The 27,016-nt window shown below is 38.8% G+C and overlaps 1 protein-coding gene and 1 long non-coding RNA gene across 3 annotated transcripts in view; one reads left to right on the top strand and one right to left on the bottom strand.

Annotated features, from left to right (window-relative positions):
• Positions 1-22,814, bottom strand: part of sorl1 (sortilin-related receptor, L(DLR class) A repeats containing) — a 52,162-nt gene extending 29,348 nt beyond the window's left edge. For both annotated transcript variants that reach the window (XM_086036333.1, XM_086036334.1), the window contains exons 1-10: positions 22,441-22,814; positions 17,056-17,172; positions 15,695-15,829; positions 14,318-14,479; positions 12,673-12,740; positions 10,458-10,638; positions 8,456-8,557; positions 8,139-8,308; positions 7,338-7,530; positions 4,984-5,101 (exon numbers count right to left, since the gene is read on the bottom strand). In XM_086036333.1, coding sequence (XP_085892459.1) covers positions 4,984-5,101; positions 7,338-7,530; positions 8,139-8,308; positions 8,456-8,557; positions 10,458-10,638; positions 12,673-12,740; positions 14,318-14,479; positions 15,695-15,829; positions 17,056-17,172; positions 22,441-22,761 — 1,567 coding nt within the window. In that variant the 5' untranslated portion in view covers positions 22,762-22,814. The remainder of the gene's footprint in view (positions 1-4,983; positions 5,102-7,337; positions 7,531-8,138; positions 8,309-8,455; positions 8,558-10,457; positions 10,639-12,672; positions 12,741-14,317; positions 14,480-15,694; positions 15,830-17,055; positions 17,173-22,440) is intronic.
• Positions 22,250-26,871, top strand: LOC147144700 (uncharacterized). Its single transcript, XR_015087531.1, has 4 exons — positions 22,250-22,589; positions 22,787-24,945; positions 25,783-25,834; positions 26,778-26,871. It is a non-coding gene; the product is annotated as an uncharacterized LOC147144700 (long non-coding RNA).
• Positions 26,872-27,016: the final 145 nt, after the last annotated feature.

The following is a 27,016-nucleotide window of genomic DNA, read 5'->3' as shown; positions in this document are numbered from 1 at the left end:
ATATATTAGGGCTAAAACAGTTCCTTGAGTAATTCCAGTACCTTGGTTCCAAAAAATGCTGGAGCCATTTTTTTTCTGCCTCGAGTACCATCTTATTTATGTGTAACAGTGTCAGGAAGAAGCCAAGCGAACGGCAGCAACAATTGTTCATACTATACATGACAGTAACACGCCGCCAACGTGGTAAGAAGGCCAACTTCAAAATAAATCTTACTTTATCAATTAATATATGGACGTCAATGTCTTGGTACGTTTTTATTTTGAAACTGTTCCCGACAACCTATCGTGGCATAATGGCTGACTTGACTCGTTTTTCAGACTGTGTTTGGGGCGTTTTATACAGTGGGTACGGAAAGTATTAAGATCCCTTTAAATTGTTCACTTTCTATGTCATTGCAGTCATTTGCCAAAATCCAAAAACTTCATTTTATTTCTCATTAATGTACACTCAGCACCACATCTTGACAGAAAAAAAAAATCAGAAATGTAGACATTTTTGCAGATTTATCTAAAAAGAAAAACCAAAATATCATATGCTCATAAGTATCCAGACCCTAACACATTTTATTGAGGAGAAGCACCCTTTTGAGCTAGTACAGCCATGAGTCTTCTTGGGAATGAGGTTTTTCACACCTGGATTTTGGAACCTCTGCCATTCTTCCTTGCAGATCCTCGCCAGTTCTGTCAGGTTGGATGGTGAACAGGGGTGCACAACCATTTTCAGGTGTCTCCACAGATGCTCAATTGGCTTTAGGTCAGGTCTCTGGCTGGGCCAGGCAAGAAGGTCACAGGGTTGTTCTGAAACCACTCCTTTGTTATTTTTGCTGTGTGCTTCGTGTCATTGTCCTGTTGAAAGGCGAACCTCTAGCCCAGTCTGAGGTCCTGAGCACTCTGGAAGAGGTTTTCCTCCAGGATATCTCATTACTTGGCTGCATTCATCTTTCCTTCAATTGCAACCAGTCGTCCTGTCCCTGCAGCCGAAATACACGCCCACAACATGATGCTCCCACCACCATGTTTCACTGTAGGGATTGTATTGGACAGGTGATGATCAGTGCCTGGGTTTCTCCACACGTACCGCTTAGAATTAACACTAAAAAGTTCAATATTGAACTCAATAGACCAAGAATCTTATTTCTCATAGTCTGGGAGTCCTTCATTTTCTTTTCGGCAAACTCTATGCAGGCGAGGCAACCGGTAGAGGGCTGCAGTGATAGTTGACTTCGTGGAACTTTCTCCCATCTCCCTACTGCATCTCTAGAGTTCAGCCGCAGTGATTTTTGGGTTCTTCTTTACCTCTCTCACCAAAGCTCTTCTCCCACGAATGCTCAGTTTGTCTGGACAGCCAGGTCAAGGAAGAGTTGTGGTCTTCACAAACTTCTTCCATTTGAAAATTCTGGAGGCAACTGTGCTCTTTGCAACCTTGAGTGCTGCAGAAATTCTTTTGCAACCTTGGCCAGATCTGTGCCTTGCCACAATATCTGTCTCTGATCTCCTTCGGCAGTTCCTTCGACCTCAAGATTCTGATTTGCTCTGGCATGCAGTGTGAGCTGTAAGGTGTTATCATAGACAGCCGTGTGCCTTTCCTAATCAAGTGCAATCAGTTTAATTAAACACAGCTGGACTCCAATGAAGGAGCAGAACGATCTCAAGGAAGATCAGAAGAAATTGATGGCACGTGAGTTAAATATGAATGTTTTTTGCAAAGGGTCTAAATGCTTATGACCAAATGGTATTTCCGTTTTTCTTTTTTCATAAATTTGCAAAAATTGCCAAATCGTGATCACAATTTGAGAAACTTAAAGGATTCCTATAGGGCGTGCTGCCGGTTTGTGAGGTTGTGATCACACAAGCACTGGTAATAGAGTGTGGGACGAACTGCCGTTTGTCTTTGAGCCTCCGGGAGATAAGCAGCTCCTCCCCCCAGCACGTCACAGATATTGACTTGAAAAGGAGTTTAAAAAAAAAATAAAAATTGACCAAAATTTGGCCACAGTGCATATGATATGGGCAAACCGGTTGCCATGGGCAGCATACATTTAATTTAAAGGAATAAATCATGACAATTCTTTGATAAACACAACATCAACATCATAAGTAGTCTAACCAGTTATACGGGACATGCTTAACAGGCCCATGTGCAATTTGTGAATGTGATGGTGACACGACCTACTTTTGGTATCTACCAAGACAATGATTCAACCAAGGGACAATTGAATACTGCGCTGGTGTGTCAACATTTGTTGGAATGTTAAGTAACTTTTTTTATTTTTTTTTATTAAAACATACTTTTTGTGCCTAGATTGTGTTGTGTTCAATGCAGTTGTCCACAAATCTATCAGTAAAATGCATTACATTAAGTTTTAGACCTCTACCAAGGTCAGTCATACCAAGAGTTTTGAAATACTGTTGAAATGCCACTTTACTAGGCTCAATATTATTACAAAATGTTTATAAATTGCAATATATTTTGCGGGGCCTAACGGTGGCCGACTGGTTAGCACGTCCGTCTCTGAGACTCCAGCAATTCGGCCCCGGCCTCCCTGTGTGGAGTTTGCAGGCCTCCCTGTGTGGAGTTTGCATGTTCTCCCCGTGCCTGCCTGGGTTTTCTCTGGGTACTCCGGTTTCCTCACACATTTCAAAAACACGCTTGGTCTGTTAATTGGAACACTCTATACTATCCCTGGGTGTGACTGTGAGTGTGAATGATTGTTTGTCTATGTGTGCCCAGTGATTGGCTGGCAACCAATTCAGGGTGTACCCCGCCTACTGCCCGAAGACAGCTGGGATAAGCTCCAGCAAACCTCATGAGGATAAGAAGCTCGGATAATTGAAATGTAAAAAAAATATACACCTGTACATATTTTGTTGTAATATTTTTAAAATATCGTATGAAATATTATTCAATACCACCCCATCAAAACCAAATTTTTATTAGTGGTTCTCCTGTTTTCTTGAGGCTAAAATGAAAAACATTGATTATAAATACGTCAAGGCACCACAGTTGGAAAATACCATATGCTAAAAATAAAATAACAGTAAATAATAACAGGTCGTGGAAATCAAGAAACGTTTATGAGGATATTTTGTATTTAGAAATATGTCGATTGTAGAGTGCGGATGCCCAAACCCTGACACATTTGTGTGTTTGACCTCTCCACTCCCGACTAGCTATGCAGCAGTAATACTGTACACCCATCTGTTTGAGAGAGATAACAAAGTGCATCGTGCCGGCAAATGCCAGTCTCTCCTCTGCATGTTTTGTCTTCCTCATCAGGCAAATTACCTCGCAGGAATTTAATTAGAGGGACAGTGTGGAGGAAGGTTGACACCACAGACCCATGAATCTATGTTTCCTACCAGATGGGAAGAGACAAAGAGGATTCAAATTGTAAGCAACAGTTAATTCAACCTCATTCTGAAGAATAGTTCTGTAAAATAACGTGTGTCATGATAACGACTTTAATTCTCGGGTGCATGACGTCCTTTAAAGTCAGTTAGAGTCAGTCCTACGTCAAAGAAGAGGTCTCAACTACTTTTGAGAGAGAGTATAACCACATTTCCTGTTTCAGGCAATACAGGAAGCAAATATTTACGATGAGAGGCTGCTCAAATTGTTTGGTTTTGTTGCAAGTTTCCTGAATTGGGCTGCTGATTCATTCTTATTGCACAAGAGGAAAATGGTTGAACAATTACAAGATGACTAAGCATTGAATCAATCACCTGAGAGACCATGTTACATGCTAACCCATTAAGGACGGGAGCGCATAACCGCATTTCTACCACGTGGTTCTCCCTTTAAAGCCGGGAGAGAGTATAGGTCATTTTCAGTTCTCGGTCTCTAAGCCAATGAAATGCATCAGAATATACATGTGACGGTGCCGTGAGTTGTCGGAGCATATCCGGAATATTTTCAAGGAGTAATGGCGGATGCCGTCGATCACGGGAGCCCTGAAATGAATAACGGCAGTGATAAAGACGACACGCTCGCGGACTTTAAAGCTGTGAAACCGCCCAAACGTGATGTATGGTTAAGATATATGTTCGTAGACAATGACGATTTCAAAGTCTTTGCAAGAGAATACAGCATGGTAATTACGACTCGTTTTTTTTAAAAATTACAATAGTGCTTCACTTGCATCTTCGATTGAAACAGTAAACATTAATAAACTCGTGCCTGTGTGAAAGCCACATGTCTAAGCTCTCAAATTCTTTTGGAATTATGTTTCTAGATGCTACAGGGGCTGAGATATTAATTATTTTTTAGGTGACGAAAATGTCCGATTTTCAAGGTTGACTCCAAAGATGACCGTAGGTTTTCGAGAGATGTCTCACGAGGGGCTTCAGGCTTTAATGGGTTAAGGCCTCTTCCTTTCTTTGACTGAGATGATGCAGATGAAAATATTAAATAATGCTACCCCTTCAAACACAGTCGTAAGAGGAACAGCACTTTACTCTTACCTGAAAAGGGAAAATTTGAACTAATGGACATTACAAGTGTTAGAGTAATATTAAACTAGTCTACTTTACTCCGAGTAAAATTAAAATTAATTTTAAAAAAGCACCAACAGCACCCCTAACCCCACTACCCCGTCGACGAATAACTTTTAACTCATTCACTGCCATTGACGAATTTAGTCAACGAATTCAGTCCAGCCATTCAATCTCAGGAATTTATTTATATATATATATATATTTTTTTCCAAACGTTACAGTAAAAGAAGATTTGAAAATGTCTGGCAGTGAAAGCGTGAAGGGCCATCCGAAGGTCCCTCGACTGGCAAGAATACACTAGACTAGATCCATGTGTATCAAGCAGGTAAACCTAGTCTTTGACACCGGGATCTAGAATATCCCCAACAATGTCAGCAATCGTTTGTCAAGAGGCGTCATCTGTGTCAGGCAGCAACAGTGCTATGCATGACACCGTTTAGTTTTCCATAAAACATAATTTAAATACATTAAAAACATTAGTGTTTATACCTGTAGCCATAATGAGTCCCGGCGCAGACTCCTTAGATAAAATGGGAATCCTCCTTAGTTGGAAGTTTAATAGTTGGCTCCAGCGCTGGGCCAGATGGAGCGAGCAACCTTTACTGAGCTGAAGAGGAAAAGCAAGAGAGGAGTGTGAAATGATGGTTCTTCATGAAAGGTTTGCTCTCCCCATCCAACAATGATATTTTATCAATTTAGAAGAACAACATGGTTTCAGGCCAAATAGTTTAGCATTGGAATGACAACTTCAGGAACTAAAATGAACAGACATTATTTTAATTGACAAATAGAAACACTTGACTAATGTTGTTGAAGCAAAAAAATATACAAAAATTCCAAATCACTTATATGAGCTTTAAAATGTGTTTTTTTTTTTTACCAGAGTGGATAACAGATATGCCCATGAGATAAAAAAAAAAGACAAAAGTAAATACAATAAAAATAACTTGGTTAGTTATAACTTTGCAGTTATAACAACATCGAGACAGACTTTACGCAAGGTTTTGCAATGTGTTTTTGCCTATTTATCTAGAAGAAGGTCTGACGTCATTAGTGTTGAATGACGGGTACGTTTCAGTGTTGATGTTTAAGATGCAGCTTAGTTCAATTTTTTTTTTCCCATATGTGACACACATGTGATTTTTTCATGCAGTGTGAACAGTACAATTCTTTTTTTTTTCTTCAAATCTTTCGTGAGTGGATCTTCTGCCACTTACCACTTATGCACAGCAATGACGTGCCATTATCTATGTCTCCGCAAAATATTTCTACCTCTTCCTGTCTTGCTATTCTGCTGATATGAGATGATAAAATGAGCTCCTACACATCGGATCATATTTACTTCCGTAAACACTGTGCCACGTGACGCAGTTTTTTCAGTGCATGTCACTCGACGCCGTGCTTTGTGCGCATGCGTGTCACATCACGGGCGCGTTGCGTACACATTAGAAGTCGGATTAATGTGAACGAGTAGAGAAAAACATCGGCATTAACAAAAAATCTGAATTGGGCATCACGCCCAGCAGTGTGAACATAGCCTACTATTGGGGAAACTTGCAGAATGGAGGATCGAACCTGGTGATTTGATTATGCACCACATTAATTTTTCTTGTATGCCAGCTATTATATATTTTTAGATAGCCTACAATGTTTAAATATTTGTAGTCATTAACAGTTAATGTATGATATATTGATCGAGTTTTTTCTGTGTGAGGTTGAAATATCCTATTGTCTTTACATGCACCTTGCGTTTCGCGTCGAGAGCGAGTCACATCAGTGTTTACTCCTGTAATGATCCTCTTCGTTTAATATGTACAACAAAGGTTTAGCATATTACAAAACGAGAACACAAATATTCAAGTACAAGCATATACCTGTTACATGGCACAAGGGATACCCTCGCTTTTCTGTGTTTTAAGCTTGATCGTTGGAGACCCAACCGGCCGTATGTATTGTGTTTTACAATAGTAGTAAACAGTATTTATAATTCCTGTCTGAGGATGACATGGATAATCGCGCACTCCGTTGGCAAAATGCACGGAGCAGTGGCCCCGTCTGACACAAGAGTTGGAGCGCTTCGCAGATTGCCCCCACACACCATAAGTACCGGTAATTGGGAATTACGGTATTGTGTCATTTCTGCTAGCTAAAATTCTGTCATGGTCTGTGTTGTGTTGATGTCATCTGCTCTGTGTTCCAGCTGATTAGCTGTGGGGGCGTGTCCTTCGGCGCTGCACCCGTGCGGCATTAACAATCAAGGACTTTAAAAGGACTGCGGCGTCAAGGGCTCGTCGTGAGATTATTCACCTTGCTTATGTCCATCGAACCTAGTGTCTGTTTTTTCCAATCTGCTAAATTATCTAGTAGTTTTGATCGCGTGTTTTTGCCCGAGTGTTTGATATTTGCGTTTGTTATCTCGTTCGGAATTTTTGTTTATTTCTATTTGGACTTTCCCTGATCCCGCTGTGGCAGGTGATTTTGCGTTTACTTGTTCTCCTTGCCTTTTGCAAGCGTTTTTGGTTTTCCCGTGTTTTTTCCAGGCAATCCGCCTGCGCTTTATTTTGTATTTTGTACAGTAGTAAATTGATTGTGTTTTTGTAAATAAATATTGTTCAAATCTTGTCGCTTGTCTGCATTTGTGGGATCCATTCCATTTCCGGGTTTTTCGGAACCCGACAAATTCATGGCATGATACTGGTCCCGGAACTTGGTGCAACACGAAGCCCAACACTTAATCTAATTGTGTCACAAGATGTTTATATCTATGCAACCTTTGCCGTGGTAAGTGCATATCAGTGAAACCTAAAGATAGATTTGCCATAGAAATGTCAAAGGTGTTTTACCTGGCAATCCACAGTCCCTCCCAGACTGTCAGAAGTGGGTGGTTGAAGGAGCTCCCATGTTCCTCCCTTGTCGAACGTGATGACCGACCGCATGTTGCGCTCAGTGACAGTCCCATTGACGAGTGTGGCGATGTAGACACCTCTGAGGCCCTCCACACGGTGCAGATCGGCAAAAGGCTCATTTGCAAAATATCTAAAATAAATTGATTAAAAAAAAAAATTCCAATCGATAAGATGTACTGTTTCAAATGTATTATATTACACAAACATGTAAGAAACAGGTTTATATCTATGGGCCATATATTCTCATGTGCTTAAAGACCCTGTTGTAAATTCCTCATTACTGCTTTGTTTATGCAGGCTTTGGTTTGCTGTTTAATTCATGTGTTTTGCATCGGGCATGTTTTCGGGCCGCTAAAGGATCCTTTCGTTACGTTGATTTACATCTGTCATATTGTTTATTTAAAACTAACAATGTATTTTTTGCATAATTAGAAGTGGAAGTTTCAAATGCAACTAGAACTATTTTGCTGCCGTCAACACAATTAGGGAATGGGGTCTTTGGATCCGATTTCAAATTTGAATATAAACACGTCGCACCGTAATATAAGTCGCAGGAGCAGCCAAAGTATGACAAAAGGTCTAACTTAATAGTTTTGAAGTTATGGAAGCTTTCAAAAATGTGTGTCAGTGTCTACATGTGTCACCCTACGGCTAAAAAAAAGATAGACTGAAAGCAAATTTAGCTTGTCTTTAATAGACTTTAAGCAAATTTAGCTTGTCTTTAATCTTTATGAATACCTGATGAGTGTGTTGCTTCTGGAACCTTCTGGACTGTAATATAGAACATTCTCCAATGACAGAGAAAAGGAAACACCCTGTGTGTCTGAGATGTACAGGTGTGTCAAATTGTTCAAGTGGTTGACACACACAAACACTTGGTCCTCAGAAGCATCAGCGATGTAGTACTCCTGTTAATGGGGGGGAGGGACAAAAAAAACCTTTATTTCGACACTGTGAAGAAGGGGGAGGATCATGTAAGTGGTGGTGCATAGAATATTGTTTGAACAGCATCATTCCCTCTCCATACAAAACCATGCATACAAAAGGAGACTCACTGTGATTGGATGGCGGGTTCTAAATTGGGCAGCTTTCATTGGCTGACGGTTGTAGGAGACCCAGAGTTGAACAGATGAAGCTTCAGTGCTGCCAATCAGTTTCTGACAACAATAAAAAAAACTCAAGGTTACACTACTACAAATACACTGATGCCAAACTCCCTAAACGTTTTCCATACAACTAATATGTTAAGTGACATGAATGACACAAACAGCATTTTTCACTAGACCGATCTGATCGGCTTGATCGGGTCAACTGATATTGAGCATTTTTATGCGAAACCTGCGACCAGCTGTAATGTCAATTTGCCAATCAATCAATGACATCATTGATCAGAGTCGCAAAATAAGAAACTACAGCAAATGAAATCCCGTTAACTAATAGAACACAATATTCTGTGGTCCAAGACCAGAAAACGCTGCGATTGAGAGGGATACTCCAGTGAAAACAGATGGGATTGAATGAATTAATTGACGATTGAATATTATTTCAGGCCGTCGTTGTCAGTCGCAACAGTTTGTGATGGCAAATGGCCCCAAACAAAGTCTGGAAGACAAGTCAAGTCAGACTTTACGCCGTGACATGCTACCGGGAACAGCTTCAAAATAAGGCCAAGGCTTTGATGTGCGTATATTATTTGGTAAGGTAAGGTTTATTTTGAAGTTGGCCTTCTTACCGTGTTGGCGGGGTGTTACTGCCATGCATACCATACACAATTTTTGCTGTGGCTGGCTTGACTTCTTATTGGTAGTGTATACATAAATCATTTATCTTGGTCTCTTATGTATCACATAAATCCCACATTTGAATAAGGGTGTGTAGAGTTTTAAAAATCTACTATTTAAGTTGCCTTGAGGGTGAAACTCTAGTACAGGAGTTATCAACATGGTAGCCAACCAGGTAGCCCCCAAGGAACACACTAGTAGCCCGCGACATCGTGATTTCCAAGAAATGTTGTAGAAGTGATCATCTGACATTGTGAACACTGGCAGAGATTTACAGAAACCAAGTGTTACATATTGGTATTTATGATGTCTCCCACTCACTGTGAGACATCATTAAAATGATCAGTGTCTGTTTTCTAAAGACATGATCCCATAAGGTGCCCAGCACACCATCTAATATTTGCACATTGGATCTTTCTTTCCAATCAACTGCTGAAACATTACAGCAACAGGGTGTTTGAGCTCACACCAGATTGACAGCAAATCTGTCCGGGGAAAGCAGGGGAGATGCGATCCAAATCATATTCACCATCTGTTCCACTATCTGTTTTTTTTTCGATTGCCTCACTCTGCTTTCAAATATCCAAACACTGAAGACTGGCAATGTGCTCCACACCAACTGACAAATACTGATATGTGCTGTAGCGGTGCTGTTACTTCAGTTCATTCGGTTAACTATGTATTACGTGACAGCAAAGCTGGGTTGAAAATATGCTTTGAGAATGCATGTAGATGTGTAACAAGAAAAGCAGGAAATATTCTACATACTTTCATTTGCCATGTTGCCAAGTCATGCAGATTAAAATGAGGAATTAGTTTCGCGGCCAGAAAGAACAAAAAAGTATGCCTCTGCAAACTAGGAAGTCAAACCTATTTTTTCCCACCTGACATGAGAACTGAAGTTAATTTCTTTTAATATTGAAGTTGCTTTGTTTTGTTCTCTAATCTTAAACATGCATTCACTTCCAACAGGACAATGTGCTCTAATATCTAATATTATTGTATTAGTATAGCTAATATCATTTTGCTGATTAGAAAAAGAAAAAAAACATGGACCATTCCAGCCCGGATGAGCTCTTTAAGATTGTATTGTATATTCAGTAAGGGCAAATGTGTGTCCAGATGATCTTATCTATCACATCCCCATGTCTATGAACAACAACGATTCAATTCATTGAATATGTGATAACATTTATGCCAAGACAGAAGACAATGAGAGTAATGTATTTGGATAACAATGCCTTTACCCCTGCAGTGTTACGTGAAGCTGTCTTACCCTTGTGGTGGTGGCAAACATGTACTTTTCCCTGAGTTGGAAGCTGTCAACCTGCTCCAGGATCACTTTGCGGTTCTGTTCGCTCTGGAAGAAATCAGTACTGCTGAGTATGATGGAGACACCCTGGGGCTCATGCCTCTGGACCAGCACTGTTGTGGGGGGGTCGTAGGGCTCAACTCCCCTGGAGAAGAAAATGGAGATATTGCACATTAAAAGGGGTACCAAATCATATCCATCACATCCCAACACACTTTTTAGTTGAGACCAAAAGATATTTTTCTTCTATGCCTCTTTAATTAAGCCCATATTTATGTGCTTGATAATTATTGAAATGTTTATGTCTGTGATGCCAAAAGGTCACATGCATATAACATTTAAAGTGCATAAAAGGACTTCTTCTTCTTAAACATTGCTGGTTCTACAAAAAAAAAAAAGAACACATCTAAATAGCCTTCAGAAGCAAATATGCAACTAATTGGACCTGGTCATTACCTGGCATTGTTACTAGAGATATACTGTACAGACTGTATGTATATGCACAAACTACCTGTATATTTATTTGCTATTTGAAATTTGCCTAATACTGGTACAACAGATAGAAAAAAGCAACATGCGGACAATAAATGAACAACAATCAAAATGGACTAAAGTGTGGTCATCCTACAAAGTAAAACGCTTGAAGTGCTGTATTGTTTGAAAAACAAATAGGTTAACTGCTTGCGGTTGCAAGGCTGTTCTGGGAGGCGGGCACAGTGAGCTGGACTAAATGAAGAGGTTTGACTGTGTCTTATCGTCAGCCTTCCAAACACAGTTTTTTCATTCGGCGGCTCAAGAGCTTAACAGAGGGAGCACTGTCTCTACAAAGCTCGTAACTGTGGCTTTTAGTCAAGAATCCTTGCTCAACTTACGGGTGCATCTGAATCAGAGTGCATGTCAGACTATTTGCTCACGCTGTATGTCTCTTCCTTTCAATGAATAAAACAACTCTAAGGGTGCTTTCACACCTGTACTTCACTTTCTCAAGTCCAAATTAGTTGATGGGTTTGCAAACCATGACAGTGCATGTCGCCCGTGGTTCTGGTCATGTTTACGTAGTAAACACTCCAAGTGTACCAAAATGCGTCACAGCAAACCATGTGACATCACTGTCAGTTTTGTCTGTTATGCATCACAAGAATGTAAACAGGAAATAACGGTTTGCTGTATAGACTAGTAAGCGATAAGTGAATAAAGCAGAACAATAACCAAATAGAGCACAAGTGAATTTCTTGAGTGGAAAAAAACATCAATATAGCACATTATTCTTGGTTGTGTAGTGCTGGTGTTGGTATGAGACATGCGTGTGCTAACTCCAAACACGCTGAAACCAAGCAGTCTGATCAGATTACATACATAAAGTAGGAGCATATTAATTGACTTCTAAAAGAAACCGTTTTTTTGTTTGTTTTATTGAAGTAACAAGTATTTAAGCTCTTGTATTTGTTCACATCCCATTATTGTGTCATCTTTTATTTGCTTTAAAAAGTCAAGTTAAATTAGTGGAATATGCTTCAGTGATATATTGTCTTTTCTCATTAATCCCCGAGCTCAGTTGAGCAATGATAGGGATGAATAAAGTATGCCACTGAATAAATACTTTTCAGTTTTCATAAAACGACAAGGCCACACAAGTTTTCATAAACATGGCATTTAAAAAGAAATTGGCTGCCATGACACAAAATTCTTTAACCAATACTATCTAACAGATAAACGCCCATACAGCAGGGATAAACGGGGAAAAAAAAGAAGGTAAACACACAGATCTGAGCATGTCCTCAAATTCAAATAATGAACCAAGTGACTTGTTTTTTTACGAAGGGAAACACAGTCACGTTAATGATAACCACACAATTTAATTCAACTAAAACTCGACTATTTTGGAATTTGAAATAAATTTTAAGACTTGTTACCTTATTTATTCGCTCAAGCTCTAGTAACGAGTGAGCTGAGCAGCGCATCAGATGAAGACTGTATTGAGTACGTATTGACTATTTTTGTCCCATCTCTGACAACTAGTGACAATGCACACAGTTTCTTAAATTTAGTAAAACCACCAGCTTAAGCAGAGACGTTCTAGTCAATGTAACTTAAACATAGTACAGGCTTTTTTTTGTTTTGACTCATCTCAGTGCACGGCGGGCTGTCCTTGGCCTGAGCTCATACGTTGTTAACTTACCAAAAGTAGGTCTTCACATGCTCCTGGATCAACACCCAAGTCTCCCCAAAGTCGTCTGACTTCCACAGCTACAAGAGTGTCGAGGGGGAGGGGGGAGAAAAAGAAGAGGGGGATGGTGCATTTAAAAAATGTAGGTCATGCTCATTCCTTCATTTTGGCTTTGCACATGTAAGCAGTGGAGAACTATTTAGCTGCTAGCTTATTGTGCGTGAACTCAAGAAGAAAGAAAAAGCAAGAGCTTGCATATTGCAAAGCAAGCAACGGTGTCTGTTTAAGGTGTCTGCATTATCTACGTCCAATACAACAGACAAGGAAAACAGTACTTAAAAAACAATATAGGACCATGTGAACAATGTGAACATTATAATTAAAGGGATCGTTGAACTAGTTCAACACTTGTCAAAATTTTAAAATAACTTACTCACAAACATGCAATTTAAAACGATTACGGTTCATTAAAAATTTGTATTATCAGCATTATTTTGGCAGGGGAAAAAAATTAGGCAGGCTATGGCTTTACGAGGTCTGCATGGTCTGTTTTGAACTTTCACTGCCATAAGAAATAAAGGTGAAGTTGTATTTCACAGGTAAATACTGCGACTACTTTTACATGACGTCAATATTCGGGTTAAGGTCAAAATTCAGATTTCTGAAACATTCGAGATTATTGACTAGATGTAAAAGCAGTCTGTGTTGCAGTTGCTTAAAGTAGGAGTCAACCCAAAAATGTTTACAATAATATGTTCTATGCACATCCACTAGTGTAAACACGACAATCTGATTAATATTGCATTTGTGGAATATGACCTGTCTGAAGCCGAGCCATGGTCGTTACCTGAGCCCTGAGCAACTGTGATGTCATGTTCAGTTGACAGAAAGTGACAAAATGGCCGCCCCCTGAGATGGACAAAAACGGGTGGATTTTGCTTCTTAACTCATATACTACAAACACATTATCAATCAGAATGCGGTACTTAGACTAGTGGGGCTGCATAGAACATATTCTTGAAAAAAAAATGTTTGGGTTGACTTCTTTTTTAATGATCTAGACCAACATCTTCTCACTGTACACACAACCTCTGGCAGTTTTCTCAAAAAAGGAAATGGATGATCACCATAAAACCCTTTTGATGTTTGCGTGCATGTTGGAGGGAAGTGCTTGTTCATTTCATAAAGAAAGCGACTGACACTCTGAGACTTTAGTTTCAGAGAGGCGAATGAGCAGGTAGAGAACCAAAGGCAGTCTGACAAATTTAAATCCATGATAAGCTTTTTACTCATCTCACGCATTCCCTCTGCAACGGTATCATTTCGGTTCAGCTCAGCTGTCAAAGTGTTTCACATTAAATCCTGGAATCGTGAAATCATTTTTGTCATGGTGCATTTTTTTAAATTGTTCGACCTGCACGTACATGCTGTGATTTCTCTTCACCAGATATGTAGATGTTAGGGGTCTTTCATCAACAAATAAAACAAAACAAATAGTTATTTTTCTGTATTGTATAGTATTATATATAGTTTAACTGTTAAAAAAAATCCTTGTAGGACTGAACAAAGAAACCAAAAACAACTACAACTTTTCCATGTTTAACATTCATATATTGTATGTCATTATGTCCTTATGGCAGAGGATGCCATTCTTTACCTGCTTGTTTGGGTGAGAGCCGTCATATCCAAGCACCAGATTGGGTGTTGTGCTGTGGATCAACATGTCTGTTGGTTTGAACGGGAGTGCGAAACCTTGCACACTCTTGCAGAAGTCAAAGGTGTTCCACAGGTAATTGTTGGTGGAGTCTATAAAGAGGTACTAAAACACAAGGAAGCAGACCGTTTAAGACTAAAGGGTAACATACCTACATAGATACTATGAAAATGTCAATCGATTACAATTTATTAGTCTTTTAGACACCTCATGTTTACAGTTGTGCTCACAAATGTGCCTGACCCTATAGGGTATGTAGAGGTATGTAGGGCCCAGAGAAGCCGGTGGTCTTTCTCTGTGTTGTTGATAAATGGCTTTTGCTTTGCAAACACTGAAAGAAATCTGGAGCTCAATCTACTTGTAAGGCAATGTAAGGCAACTAATTGCATCAATTTATCAAGTAGTTTAAAAAAAAACATTCTTTGTTAAAACAATGTAAGTTTTTAAGGCTATAGGAGTGTTTATTCATACTGTATACGTATATGTTGTACATTAACAGCTACATTATGCCGCCGTCTCTTTGCTGCTGTAACACTGAAAAATTCCCCATTGTGGGATCAATAAAGACCTTCTTATTCTTATTTAAATAAGTAAAATACTGTATACATTTGCAAGTAAATCCTACTCAAGTTTTTGTTTTCATCCGACCTGAGTTTTTCTTTTAGTGTTTGAGTTTAATTACTTATTTGAGTTTTAAAACACACTTTTATTAGTAGACACTACTTACTTTCTAACAAATATCTTTACAATTCTTTTTAAGTTCTATCTACTTTCTATTCACATTTGATTGGTTAAATGGTAGTTCATGTGCAAAAAAAAACTAGTTACAAATCAAAGCAAGCGAAATGTACAACACCACTTCTTTGCAAGTTCATTAAATCCAATTGATATATGTTCTCTTGTGTACATATTCTTAGTTTTTGACTTTGACTTCCTCCTCGCCAAAAGTAACTGAAGGGCAAAGTCAACTCGCTAGCTAGCTAGCAGCTACCTGCTAACAATACTGTATTGTGACAAAGGGCTAGGTATATCCACTCCCGAGAACATTGTTTAATGATGGTTTTAAATAAGCAGAAATGGACAGAGCTCGCCTGGCTGAATTACTACCTGGACTAAAATAGCTACCAATTAGGTGAACTGAGAAAAAAACAGAGCTATAACACGACGCGCATGAAGACAGAATGAGGCAAGAGATACACAAATCCAGGATATTTGCACTGCAGGGTGTATCAGTAGAATAGCAATAGTCTGTCAATGAAATATTGACCTAATTGTGTGCACTGGGCCATGTGACCGTACAACAAATAAGAATGCACTTACTCTCTTGTTATCTGCAGGGCTGTGGTAAAACTGAGAGATGATCTGTGTGCTGCCATTCTTGGCTTTGGCTTCAGACAACTGGAATTTCGCAGAGACAAGTGTGAAGGTGGACCCATAATCATAGGACACATAGACCTGGATTCAAAGCAGAAACAGATAATTAGTAACTGCCTCCTTTCTCAAAACTTACTGACATGTATTAACCCCCCTTTTCTAAACTTTTCAAGCCACGCACACTCTTTATCATCCCGACAAAGCTGGAACACACAACACTGAACTGAAATGACACTACAGCACAAAAAGATATGACTTTGTGTACCGCCTATCGATATCCCGTTTTTTAGCCACTTTTGGCTGTAAATTCTTAACTATTGTATCCAGGCTGTGATTGTGATCGTCTGTGGACCGCAGAAACAAAGAGTTAGCGGTCAAACTCTCTCTAAAACGTAATATCAAGTTAGAAACCGAGGGGTAATATTGGATTTGCACCTGAATTGTAACAGTTCATTAAATCAGTAACATCGGCAGCTTTGTATCATCTAAAAAACTATGCCAAATTCAAAGAAATAGTGTCTAAACCTGACTTTAGCCATGCAGAAGTGTGGACTACTTTAAGGGCCTGCTCACCGGGCTTTGTATTTCGGCCATAATGCAGTACATCCACAATGCTGCTTGAGTCCTAACTAGAAGCAGGAAATACAACCACATTAACCTTGATGGTCGTCAGTATGCAGATTATCATCTCGCCAATGGCTAGTTAAAATAGATTTTTGTTTGCAGCAGGACTCAAATCATGACCCACCAGTGCCACTTTCTAGCACCTAATGCTTACAGATGAGCAGCTGCCACAAATCCCGACATTTGGAGACTTGACTGAATATATCACACAAATATTGGAATAAAGCTGTTAAGTTAAACTGAGAAAATATCCGCATGATTAAACATTTAAAACCCCTTCCCAAATTTCAATTAATTTCCCAAAGCTGATAAAGTGAACAGCCAGCCAAATGTCAACTCAAGAATGGCACAAGAAAGCATGCAGGCTCTTCAATTATTTCTTGATGGTAGGGTGTCATCTTTCCTCAGTCTGGGTGTGACTGGTGAATGCAGATTGTGCATTAAAGTCTAGCCCAACAAACGCATCATCTTATGAAATGTGACAAACCGGTTTGAAAACAGATGCCGTTTATGATGCTCCCATGAATCCATTGACAAAGGAGGTAGGGTAATGAAGTGAAAGAGTCATACCAGAGATACCTTGTCAAATTATTACCTGATGAAATTATACCTAGTCTAATATCCTAAATAAGTCTTGACTGTGCAAATTTCACAGGTCTTACCCATGCATGTGTTGAGCTTACCGAACTGGTTCTGGGTCCAACGGCACCAACGCTGTCTCGAGCCAAGGCCACGATGACATTGCTCTTTTCTCCTGCCCAGTGGACAACCATCTGGTTATGAGAGTCATTCAAGCTGACCTGCAGAACAAAAAAAAAAAAAAAAAAAAATCAGAATGAGCATCAATGGATTTGGGTTAAAATGTGATCCTTTTAATCCCTGAACATTCTGATTCATGGTATGCCATGGTGAATATATGTCTGACTAATAGACAAAATGTTTATGGCTATGCAACAAGATTAAGATTCAAATCATTTTGTCATTCATGGATTTTTTTTAACTATCTTTTTGTTTCTGTCTGCCTTGTGTAAATCTGCTTGAAGCAAAGACTTAACAACTTTGAACAGGCCAAAGTAAAAATCGACACAAGAAAAGAGATCCGAATCAGAAATGTAAGGCAAAAAAAAATGGAAACAAAAATTGCATGTTAACTATTATTTGTATAAGTTTGTTGTCAAAGCAAAAAGGTCGAATGAGGACAAGAATGGTGTAATTTGAGTGTGCCCAGTGCCCACCCCAAAAAAACACGACAACAATAAGCCTGGATATGAAAGCCAATGAACATTTAGAGCCATATCTCCAAAACCAGTTCAACAAGCACGGACGACGGTCACAAGGAAAGACAACGGTATGTGTAATGAGTAGTTCATTGCTCACACTCAAATAAAATATGCTTTGTGTTTAATGAATTCATATGATGAAATGCAAGTGCATTATCACAACTAAGAATTCATCTTTTGTATTCCTCAACTAAACAAAAGGGTGTCACCAGCACAACATTCGACAATTTCCTAATTATTTGAGGTCACTATCAATATTGATTTTAAAGAGCAAATATATATGACACAAAAAGTTCAGGAATGTGTGTTCGGCAGATTATTCCTCTGTTATAACAATGCTTCTTGCCAATAAAATAGATACCGCTGGAAAAATGGTTTATTTCCCTATTAAACAAGTCCTCAAGGAATAAGAATTTGTGAGACAGGCATTAACACAGTATAACGTCACCCTCTTAAAATAAAGGAGTAAGTCAAATATTGACAAAGAAAATAATTCTAAAATCAGCTACATCCTGGGTTAAACTGATCATTCAATTCTACGCTGTAATCAAAAGGGGGGCTGAGGGTATCATTTGTTTTGTACCAAAAAATAAATGATCGTTTGAATAATTCAATTATTACCAAAATATTCATGATTAATATTTTTTTCATAATCAAGCAGCCCTATTTCATACACGGCTTAACTCAATAGGCTTCCAATATTGTAATTAAAAATACAACATTTCAAAGCAGTTAGAGAGGTAAAGACATTTAAAACAAAGTTAAATAAAAAATATAGCTTGCTAAAATGACTTCAAGAATATATTCTATGCAAGTTTACGGGTTGAAACAAGGCATTCTGATAAATATTGCGTTTGTGGAATAAGAGTTAATCCACCTGTTTTTAGCCATATCTGGGGGCGGCCATTTTGTCACTTCTGTCAACTGAAAATGACATCCCAACTGCTCAGAGCTCAGGTAACGCCCAATCACTGTTCACCTGTTTTCTGAAGCTTAGCCATGATTGGTCGTTACCAGAGCCCTGAGCAGTTGTGATGTCATTTTCAGTCGAAAGAAATGACCAAATGTTTTACATGTTGTTACATGTTTTAACATTTTACATGGGCTCAACACACATAATAAGATGCACTGCTCATCCCACATTCAAATAGACAGTACTATAAATCTTATCGGCCTGAAGCATTGTTTTATGTTCATTTCATTTGTCTTTTCCAGACTAACACAATCAGGGCTAGAAATGAAACTTGGTTCATGTTTTGACTTTGTAATTCAGCGCTCACCAAATACAATAAATGGCAGGGCGTGGCATGTTATAGATATGAATGTTATAAAGCAAACCAACAATACAGTACTGTGCATTTTGCAAAGGATTAACAGTGAGCACATAAATACCAGCACAAGCACAGTTAAACAAACTAGAGTAGACAATCCTGTTAAACTCAATCGTTTCCAGTACGCCAGAAGCTTATCAAAAGCGGATGAATTCCCTCCCTGTGTAAACGTAAGCTCGTGTAAAGTACTTGTTTCATTGAGAGTCTTGAACACAGCAGGCAATAATAAGCTGGTTCATCACCAAAGCTCATCCTTAAATGTTATCCATAGCAGAAACACTAAAGTCTCCTTATTTAAATTGATCTCCTCGCACATTAGTTAACTATGGATGACGGTTTTCCTTGCACATCTAAAAGTCTAAATTGCGTCCACTATGCAAACTTGTAGTTGTAGTGAGCATCACACTAGTGCTGTTAATGAGTGGGCTCAGCGTCTGGTACCACCAAAGAGCAGGATATGCTAACAAGAGGCATTTAGCCTGCACTCCCCTACCACCCTCTCTTCTCTTCAACTCAAAGCTCTCCATTATTCAACAAGAGTGAAAAGAAGGGGGGTGCAGCGTGGCCAAGAGCCCAATGGCGGCACAGCCAGCCTCAAGCGATGACATCATCTCTGTAGGACTGGCAGGCAATATATCTTTGCTTTGCTGTCTGTCACCAGGTGCAAATAATAGGATTCTACCACACCATTTTGTTAAATACTGATGGTTGACAAAGCTTGTTGCAAAAACGGAACTATGTGTAAATTGGAGTGAAGATGCACACTACATGTAAGTGATTCTGGGGTGTGTTTGTAGGACATTTGTGGGGTCAGAGATCACTGATGTTGGACAAGAGGGCCTGATTTGCAATATTTGTTATAGTTCAACCAAAAGGTGTTTGATGGGATAAAAGTCCAGGTTCTGTTGAATTTTTTTTTGTGCTATGCTCATTCAAGCATGCTTTCATGGATCTTGCCTTCTTCACTGTGGCACATTCACGCTGCGTCCTTATTCATAAAAATGATCGTCCTCTGACCCTGTCCGTCCTCGTCCTTTTAAAGCGCTTCCATCCTTGCATCCCGTCGGTCCAAAACAAAAAACTATGTGCACTCATAAACATTTAAAGATCATTAGCTGGCTAATTTCTTGTGCACGTCCACTTTCCGACTGGGAGTATCGTTTGTGAATTGTTTACTACTGTTTAACGAAGATAGCATTTAACTGCTACACAAGACCGTTGTGATGTGATTGAGATGATGATGATGACGATGATGACGACTGGAGCAAGCCAGCCGACATCGGGAGAATATTTAAGATTGAGTAATAACGCAATACTATTGCATTTTATTGCAAAAGTTTTGCGTTTTAAAACAAGACGTTTTCATTTTTATAAAATAATTATTGCAAAGTAACACAAGGTTATTTTAAGAGGAAACAAAGACTTCCACTTCTGGGTCATTTAAATTTATACACTGGTAGGGATTTGTACAGCCTAAAGATGTCCCACACAAGGACATACTTTACGCCGTTAGATCGATGCCACAACTACGTCAGCGTGATGTCAAATACCGCATACAAAAATGTGTTTTGCGTGTATGTAATGTGAAATACCGCAAACAAATGCATGTTGTGTGCGTTCAAAAGTGTGTTTGAATTACTTTTTCTTCTGTCGGTCTGTCTAAATTGATTTTTAATCAAAGCAATCACATTGTGTCTCTTCATAATATTTTATTAAAAGCTTCTACACAAGAAAGATATGATGGACTTTACTTTTTTTTTTAGACTTCACGAAAAGATTAACAGTGACTTTTTTCTCGTTGACAAATGCACGAGATAGTTTGTCTATGCACAAGACAATAAACCAAGTTCCTGAGTCGTTTCAATTAAGGAACTCATTGAATAGTTTATTCGAGTGAAGCCTGCATGTGACTATTTTTCTACTTTGATTATATTCCTAACCATGCAATGTTTATGTGGCATGTTATTTATTTGACCTTTTGCATAATTAAGTCTGTTCAGACTGATGATTATATTGATCTGTTAAAAACTGTGTTAGTAAAAGCTGGTAAATTTAAGTTGTTCAGTTACCGTATCTTTGTGCCAGCAACGGTTTGATTTTTTGCCACAATGACTTGGGACTTGCTTGAGACTTAAAGGTTGCGACTTCAGACTTGCTCTACATCTGACATCTGCTCACTTTGCAGGCAGACCTAGAGGAGAGTCACTGTCGCAAAGATGGACTTTTATGTTGTTTTACCTTAAAAAGGTGCTCGACAGCTCACTGGAGGAGTCCAAAATCATGTTCAGACTTTGCAAAGCCAAACACCAAAATTACAAAATAACAAAAATACAAATACCATATTAGTTGTTCATCTTTGGTGTATCGTTCAAAAGTTGTATTTTAGAGGAAAAAAATCATATTCAAGGATCAAAGAAAGCTATTAGAACAGTCTTTGACTTTAAATACACTTTTAAATTTTTCCCACATTAATTCCAAGATTTTACTCAAGTAAATATCTGTTCCAAGCTAAGTAAAAAATTGTAGTTGAAAAATATGATTAATCGTGATCAATTATGAAAATTGTGATAAATAGATAAAACAATTTAATCGCTTGACAGCACTAAAAATGTTATATCTTTGTTTGAAGCCTTAAATGTAGCAAAAAGTCGAAAAGTTCAAAGTTCAAAATTTTCACAAGCCACTGCTTTCACCTGTACACCTTTATACATTTAAAAGGTTGGAATGATATACAGTAAAAGTAATCAAACCATGCAGCCTTGACGTTCTCAATTTCACTATAATTCACCAATATGCGTGAACATTGTGAATTGTTGATGGGATTGAAATACAGGTAGGCAGGCAAGGAAGGAAGGTTCGTCACTGTCTTAAAATGCCATATGGCATATGCCTTACCATTTTTAAGTTGTGACAGTCACCGTAATACAAACGCTTAGGAAACATGTTCAGTCAAAGATATCTCAATATATTCCATGTTTATCAGAAGTGTTCCTTATCTACTAGCACGGGTATTATTTTGTGAAATAAGTCATAGTGCCAAATAAGCGCGAGCATCATTCAAAAGCATTCTCAGCCGCTTTTGATGGCATCTGATGATTTACTGCTTTTGTGGGAAAATGCCCCAGTTGTTGCAGATCTGCGTCTGAAGCTAGCTTGCTATCAAAACATTTAGTGGCGAGGTAAAAAAAAAAAAGCAGGTTAAGAGCTGACAGCCATTTGAGCATGGTGACGTTACAAAAACATCAGGGACGTTACGTCTTCGGTTGTGATACTAAGTGTGTTGTTTTGCGCCCTTGTCAACTCAGGAAGCATTTCGAGCTCCTTATGGATTCGGTGCATACAGTCACATAATTTCTTTAATGGTGTGACTTATGTGGGCTTGAATGATTTTACAAGAGCGTGCCAGCTAAGGATCATTGAAGGTGGTGTTAAGCGCCAGCGGGATGCATCGCAGTACCTGGCCGTACACCTTCGGCATAGTAGAGTCACTAGTGCTCCGGCGGTTTCGCTTTGACGGAAGGGCGCCGTAGTCTGACCCGCCTTCAGCAGCACCAAGTGCGGCCAGTCGTAGAGCTGAAGCCGCGTTGCCCTCTCCATCTGCGTCTGGTAAATCCTTATTTGCGTCTACTGTAAAATATCCTCTCTGTTGCTGTGGTATGAAGCGCTCCTCATTGTGAAGATGAAGTGTTGACGAATGTATTCCTAAAACCCATAGGATAACGATGTAAAGCGAACGCCGAAGAGGACACAGCATCCCGCCTGCTTTTGGTAACGCCATGTTTGTGTATGTTTGGCTTGCGCAGGTTAGGTAAGCGCCAGCCAAGAGCTCCTTCTACAGGCTGCGATGGGCCCGGTGTTGCGTTCAGGAGCTGTGGGGATTTTGAAAGAACCCACCTTCTACAAATAGAGGCTGCCCTTGTTAATGCACTGCACCTTTGTTTTATTGTTGCTCTTCATCATGTTCAGTGTCTTGGAAATTAGTATGCGACATGATCAATGGTCAAACAACTGTCATTTTTTGTGCGTCGTCCTACAACGCCTGTGTGAGGAGAATCCACCTCTCAGTTGTCCCCTTTATGAGAACAGTTTAGACAAACCCTTTTAAAGTCATTTGTGAAATTTAAGTCTGCTTGTCTCACTTATACCGTGACGTTCAGCAATAAAAAAATGCCAATCACTCAAGATTGGTATAAGGAAGCATTTAAAATGAGGAGACAATGGACGTAATTTGATTAACCCGAAACTGAAATTGTCCAGAGCAACTGCATTCATTTCGCTCAACGTCATGCACTGCAGTGAACTAGACCATTACTTTGGTGTCAAAATCGCATGACATGGTTGTGAAAGGAGAGAAATTTGTCTTACATAGTAGCTTTCCTGTTTTGTTATGTTCAATGTAAAGAATTACAGTGGCAAAAGTTGTTTTACCGTTTACACACAGAATCTGTTCTGCTATTTTGCGTGATAAAAACATTGTAAAAGATCTGACCTCCTTTGGTCAAAATACACTACAAAGCATTACATCACGATTAATAACCACTTAGGTTACTTTTGTTTAAATGCTGTCACTTACAGTTTCAAACAGCACAGAGAGGGAGGAGAAACAATGATTTAATAGAGGCATAAATACGCACACACAAAAGTGAAGTACTGATATATATATCATATATATATCTGTTTTCAGATGATCAAGTATTACTGTGTATATTTTAAACTTCTGTGTTCAGGTTATAGGAGTACTTGTATTAGCAAATCTTCAGGTAGGGCTATTTTGTGACCCTTTTTGTATTCTGTGCTGTGAGTCTGCAGTCTCCCCCATCTTACAATAAACAGAATGGAAGATATACATTGCAATGTTAAGGGATATAACTGTTGGGCTTGCCCAATGTTATCCTGCACGATTGTTAGGTGAGATAACTGCAGCTCCTCAGAACTTCAATGGCGACTAGCAGATTTTTCTCCATTTGATTTTACTCATTCCTCCTTTTTTTTGTGAGTCCACAGCAGCTGCTTGTACTATATCATAAATATAGATTATGTTTTGACGTTAATTAGGTTTAATTTAAAATAAATCAAACCTTGACAAGTAATACAACTGGAAGCATGTAAGTAAGAAAATGCACAGAGGTCAACTGTTCCCAACTGCAAATCAACACGATGGCCACCTTTTTACGTGCTGTCACTTGTCCTTTAGGCCAGGTATGTAACAACAGCTGGATGCAGAGAATTGGGCCACCTGCAAATGCTAGCTGTAGTTAACAGGCCTAAGTGAAGAGATACATACAGATGGATGCACAGAAGGACAGCTTACACTGTAGTGTCTTGTACTTGTAAATGGCACAATGAATGAAGTATGCTCTTTTTGTAAAACCTAAGGTGAAGCAAATTTCAAATCCATTAATGTGTAAAGGTAAAATGAGTCTTAAAAACAAGTCATTGTTAAGATGCATTAATCTACAACCATTCAATTTCCACTACCACTAATATGTTTTCATTTGCGTTTAATTACTCAGACAACATGAAGTGTCTTTGTTGCTCTGGTCTGTGACAAAATGAAAAAGTCACTTTTGCTACTGCCATCAAATTCTTAACTCCATGTACACTTGGTAGTACATGATGAATTGATGATGGCACATTATGGCAGATGTGTGAATCAAAAATTGTAAATATACTGATTATCAGGAAGCAGAACATGTAATAGTGTGTGCTGTTTTATTTAAACTCGTGTGAGATTTTGATATTTTCGAGGTGCTTTGAAGGCAACAGAGGAGCGGGTGCCTCTAAGTAAAATACAGTAGAGCAACTTTTTTAAGAACTGTGTAATGACTTACAAACTAGTAAAATAACTTCTCGAGGATATTCCCGTCTCTCGGGGAATATTAAAGTTTCGGGGGGGAAAATCCGTTCACGTTTTGTACAAAGTACAAAAATTCCCAAATGTATCTGAACTAGCTCGAAGCAGGTAAGCTAGGGATTTATCCCTAAACACAGCATCTTCATGTGGTACACGTGTAGTATAAGTGACACTGACGACAGTAGGCTGTGTTTAAGACTAATGATACATTGGATAACAGTGCAAAGTAAGTGGAGTTTAAGTCATTTATAGTTAACTCATAAAAGTGATGGAATGAGGTTTAGCTTCCAGCCAAACAAGTTAGGTTGTGGTAAGCATGTCGAATAAGTGTAAAACCACTATATGTATTTTTAACTTACAGTAACATAAATGTCACAAAAGGGAATAAAACACAGTAGAGGACCAAATTATACGACATCCCAGAAGGTAAGTGGAGCTCCTTCGTTGAATGGATGGAATGAAAATTTATTTAGAAATCAGCTTTTCTTCTATTTTAATCAGATGGAACAAACTTGTGGAAATACTGCAAAATCATCACAAATAAAGAAGAAAGGTCATACCGAAACAGCACCTAAAATTGATTCATTTGAATCTACAGCTGGAGGTACGCAATTTGTACAAACCAAAGTTATCAGATAATTTTCTAGACAGGGCTCACATAATGGAGGTACAATGTTTGTGTAATACAGTACCCAAAATATTGCAATAATAGTTTGGCCTTAATATGATTTTTGATTGAAGTTGTTGATACCGAAAGATCTCAAAAGAGAATTTCAACATGTGATATTTGTTATTTGGTAACCGGTCCCAGGATGATAGCATAATAATACAACAACCAATTATAAGCGAGGCAAAACTTTTTTCCTGGTCATCTGGTTGACTGACAAAATGCCTACATTTCAGCTTCATTCTTCTATTGTTCATTAATTATTGTTTTTGTTGCAGGTGCATGTGAAGATATCAGCGTGCTTTTTTCAAAGTTTGCCAATATGTTAAGGTAGGTCACTTAAACAGCTGTCATAAGTTGTATCCCTGCTGTTGTACAATTTCTTGACTATCTGGATTTATAATGACTTCAATGTACACATACCGTAAATAAAAAGAGGTGGGCATGCCGTCTGACGGACTGGTCCATCACTGACGGACACCTGTTTTGCTGATGTTAGATGATAGGAAGGGAATAAAAAGATGGAAAAAAAGATGGACTAAGCACAGACGGAAGTGGATTTTTGTATGTCTGTGTAATATCACTGACCTGGTCAAGTTTCGACGGACCTCACAGTCCCTCATTGACGGACGCCCGTTTTGCTGACGAGAGACGTAAACATGACCCGCCCGTCTCGTGTATTGTGATGAAGGCATGCTTCCTTGAGTAGACTACATTGACTGTATATGTACAGCAGGTGGCGGTCTGCACCAAAGAGAGAATCATGTGTTAGTCAGGCTGAGAGCAACAACTAATTAATGAGCTAAGAGGTTATAAAGTAGGTCTGAATATAGATAGTTTTACAGAGAAGTTCTTGTGAGTTAAGTTTTACATATTTTTATTTTTGGAAAGAGTTGGGTTAGGAGGTTGTGAAACGGTATTTTGCAGGACCACACTCCATTTCAGTGGGTGGCAATAATCCATTTTGTCACTTCGATTGACTGAAAATGACATCACAGTTGCTCAGGGCTCAGGTAACGACCAATCACGGCTCACCTGTTTTCTGAAACTGAGCCATGATTGGTCGTTATCTGAGCCCTGGGCAACTGTGATGTCATTTTCAATCGACAACAAGTGGGAAAATGGCCGCCCCCTGAGATGGATGCAATCATGTTATCCGCACCATACAATTGTATTTCAACAAAGTAACCATAAAATATTCACATTTTTGCTGTCTCATCATTTATCTACCTAGTAATACTACATTGTAGTAAATTCCTTTTTTTTTTTTCAGTGAGAGCGCAGCAATGGATACCACTCAAAGGAATGAGCTGGAGAGCCTTTGGCAAGAAGCCCATAACCTTGAATCCTTCCTTAAAGAGAAAAAGAATCACCTGAAGCAAACATTGGTTCAGATTTCTGATCAATTATAAGATTAATTTGGCTTCATGGACCGTATACATGAGATGTTTTATTTGACAGAGAAATAAGATAACTTAATCTTTTTTTGTTGTCTTTGAAGTGGGCATAGGA

This window comes from Filicampus tigris, chromosome 7, assembly GCF_054856515.1.
Source record: "Filicampus tigris isolate MCC_2025a chromosome 7, RoL_Ftig_1.0, whole genome shotgun sequence".
NCBI lineage: Eukaryota > Metazoa > Chordata > Actinopteri > Syngnathiformes > Syngnathidae > Filicampus > Filicampus tigris.
The sequence above is the reverse complement of the archived record's forward strand: the minus strand, read 5'-3'. Positions and strand labels throughout refer to the sequence as shown.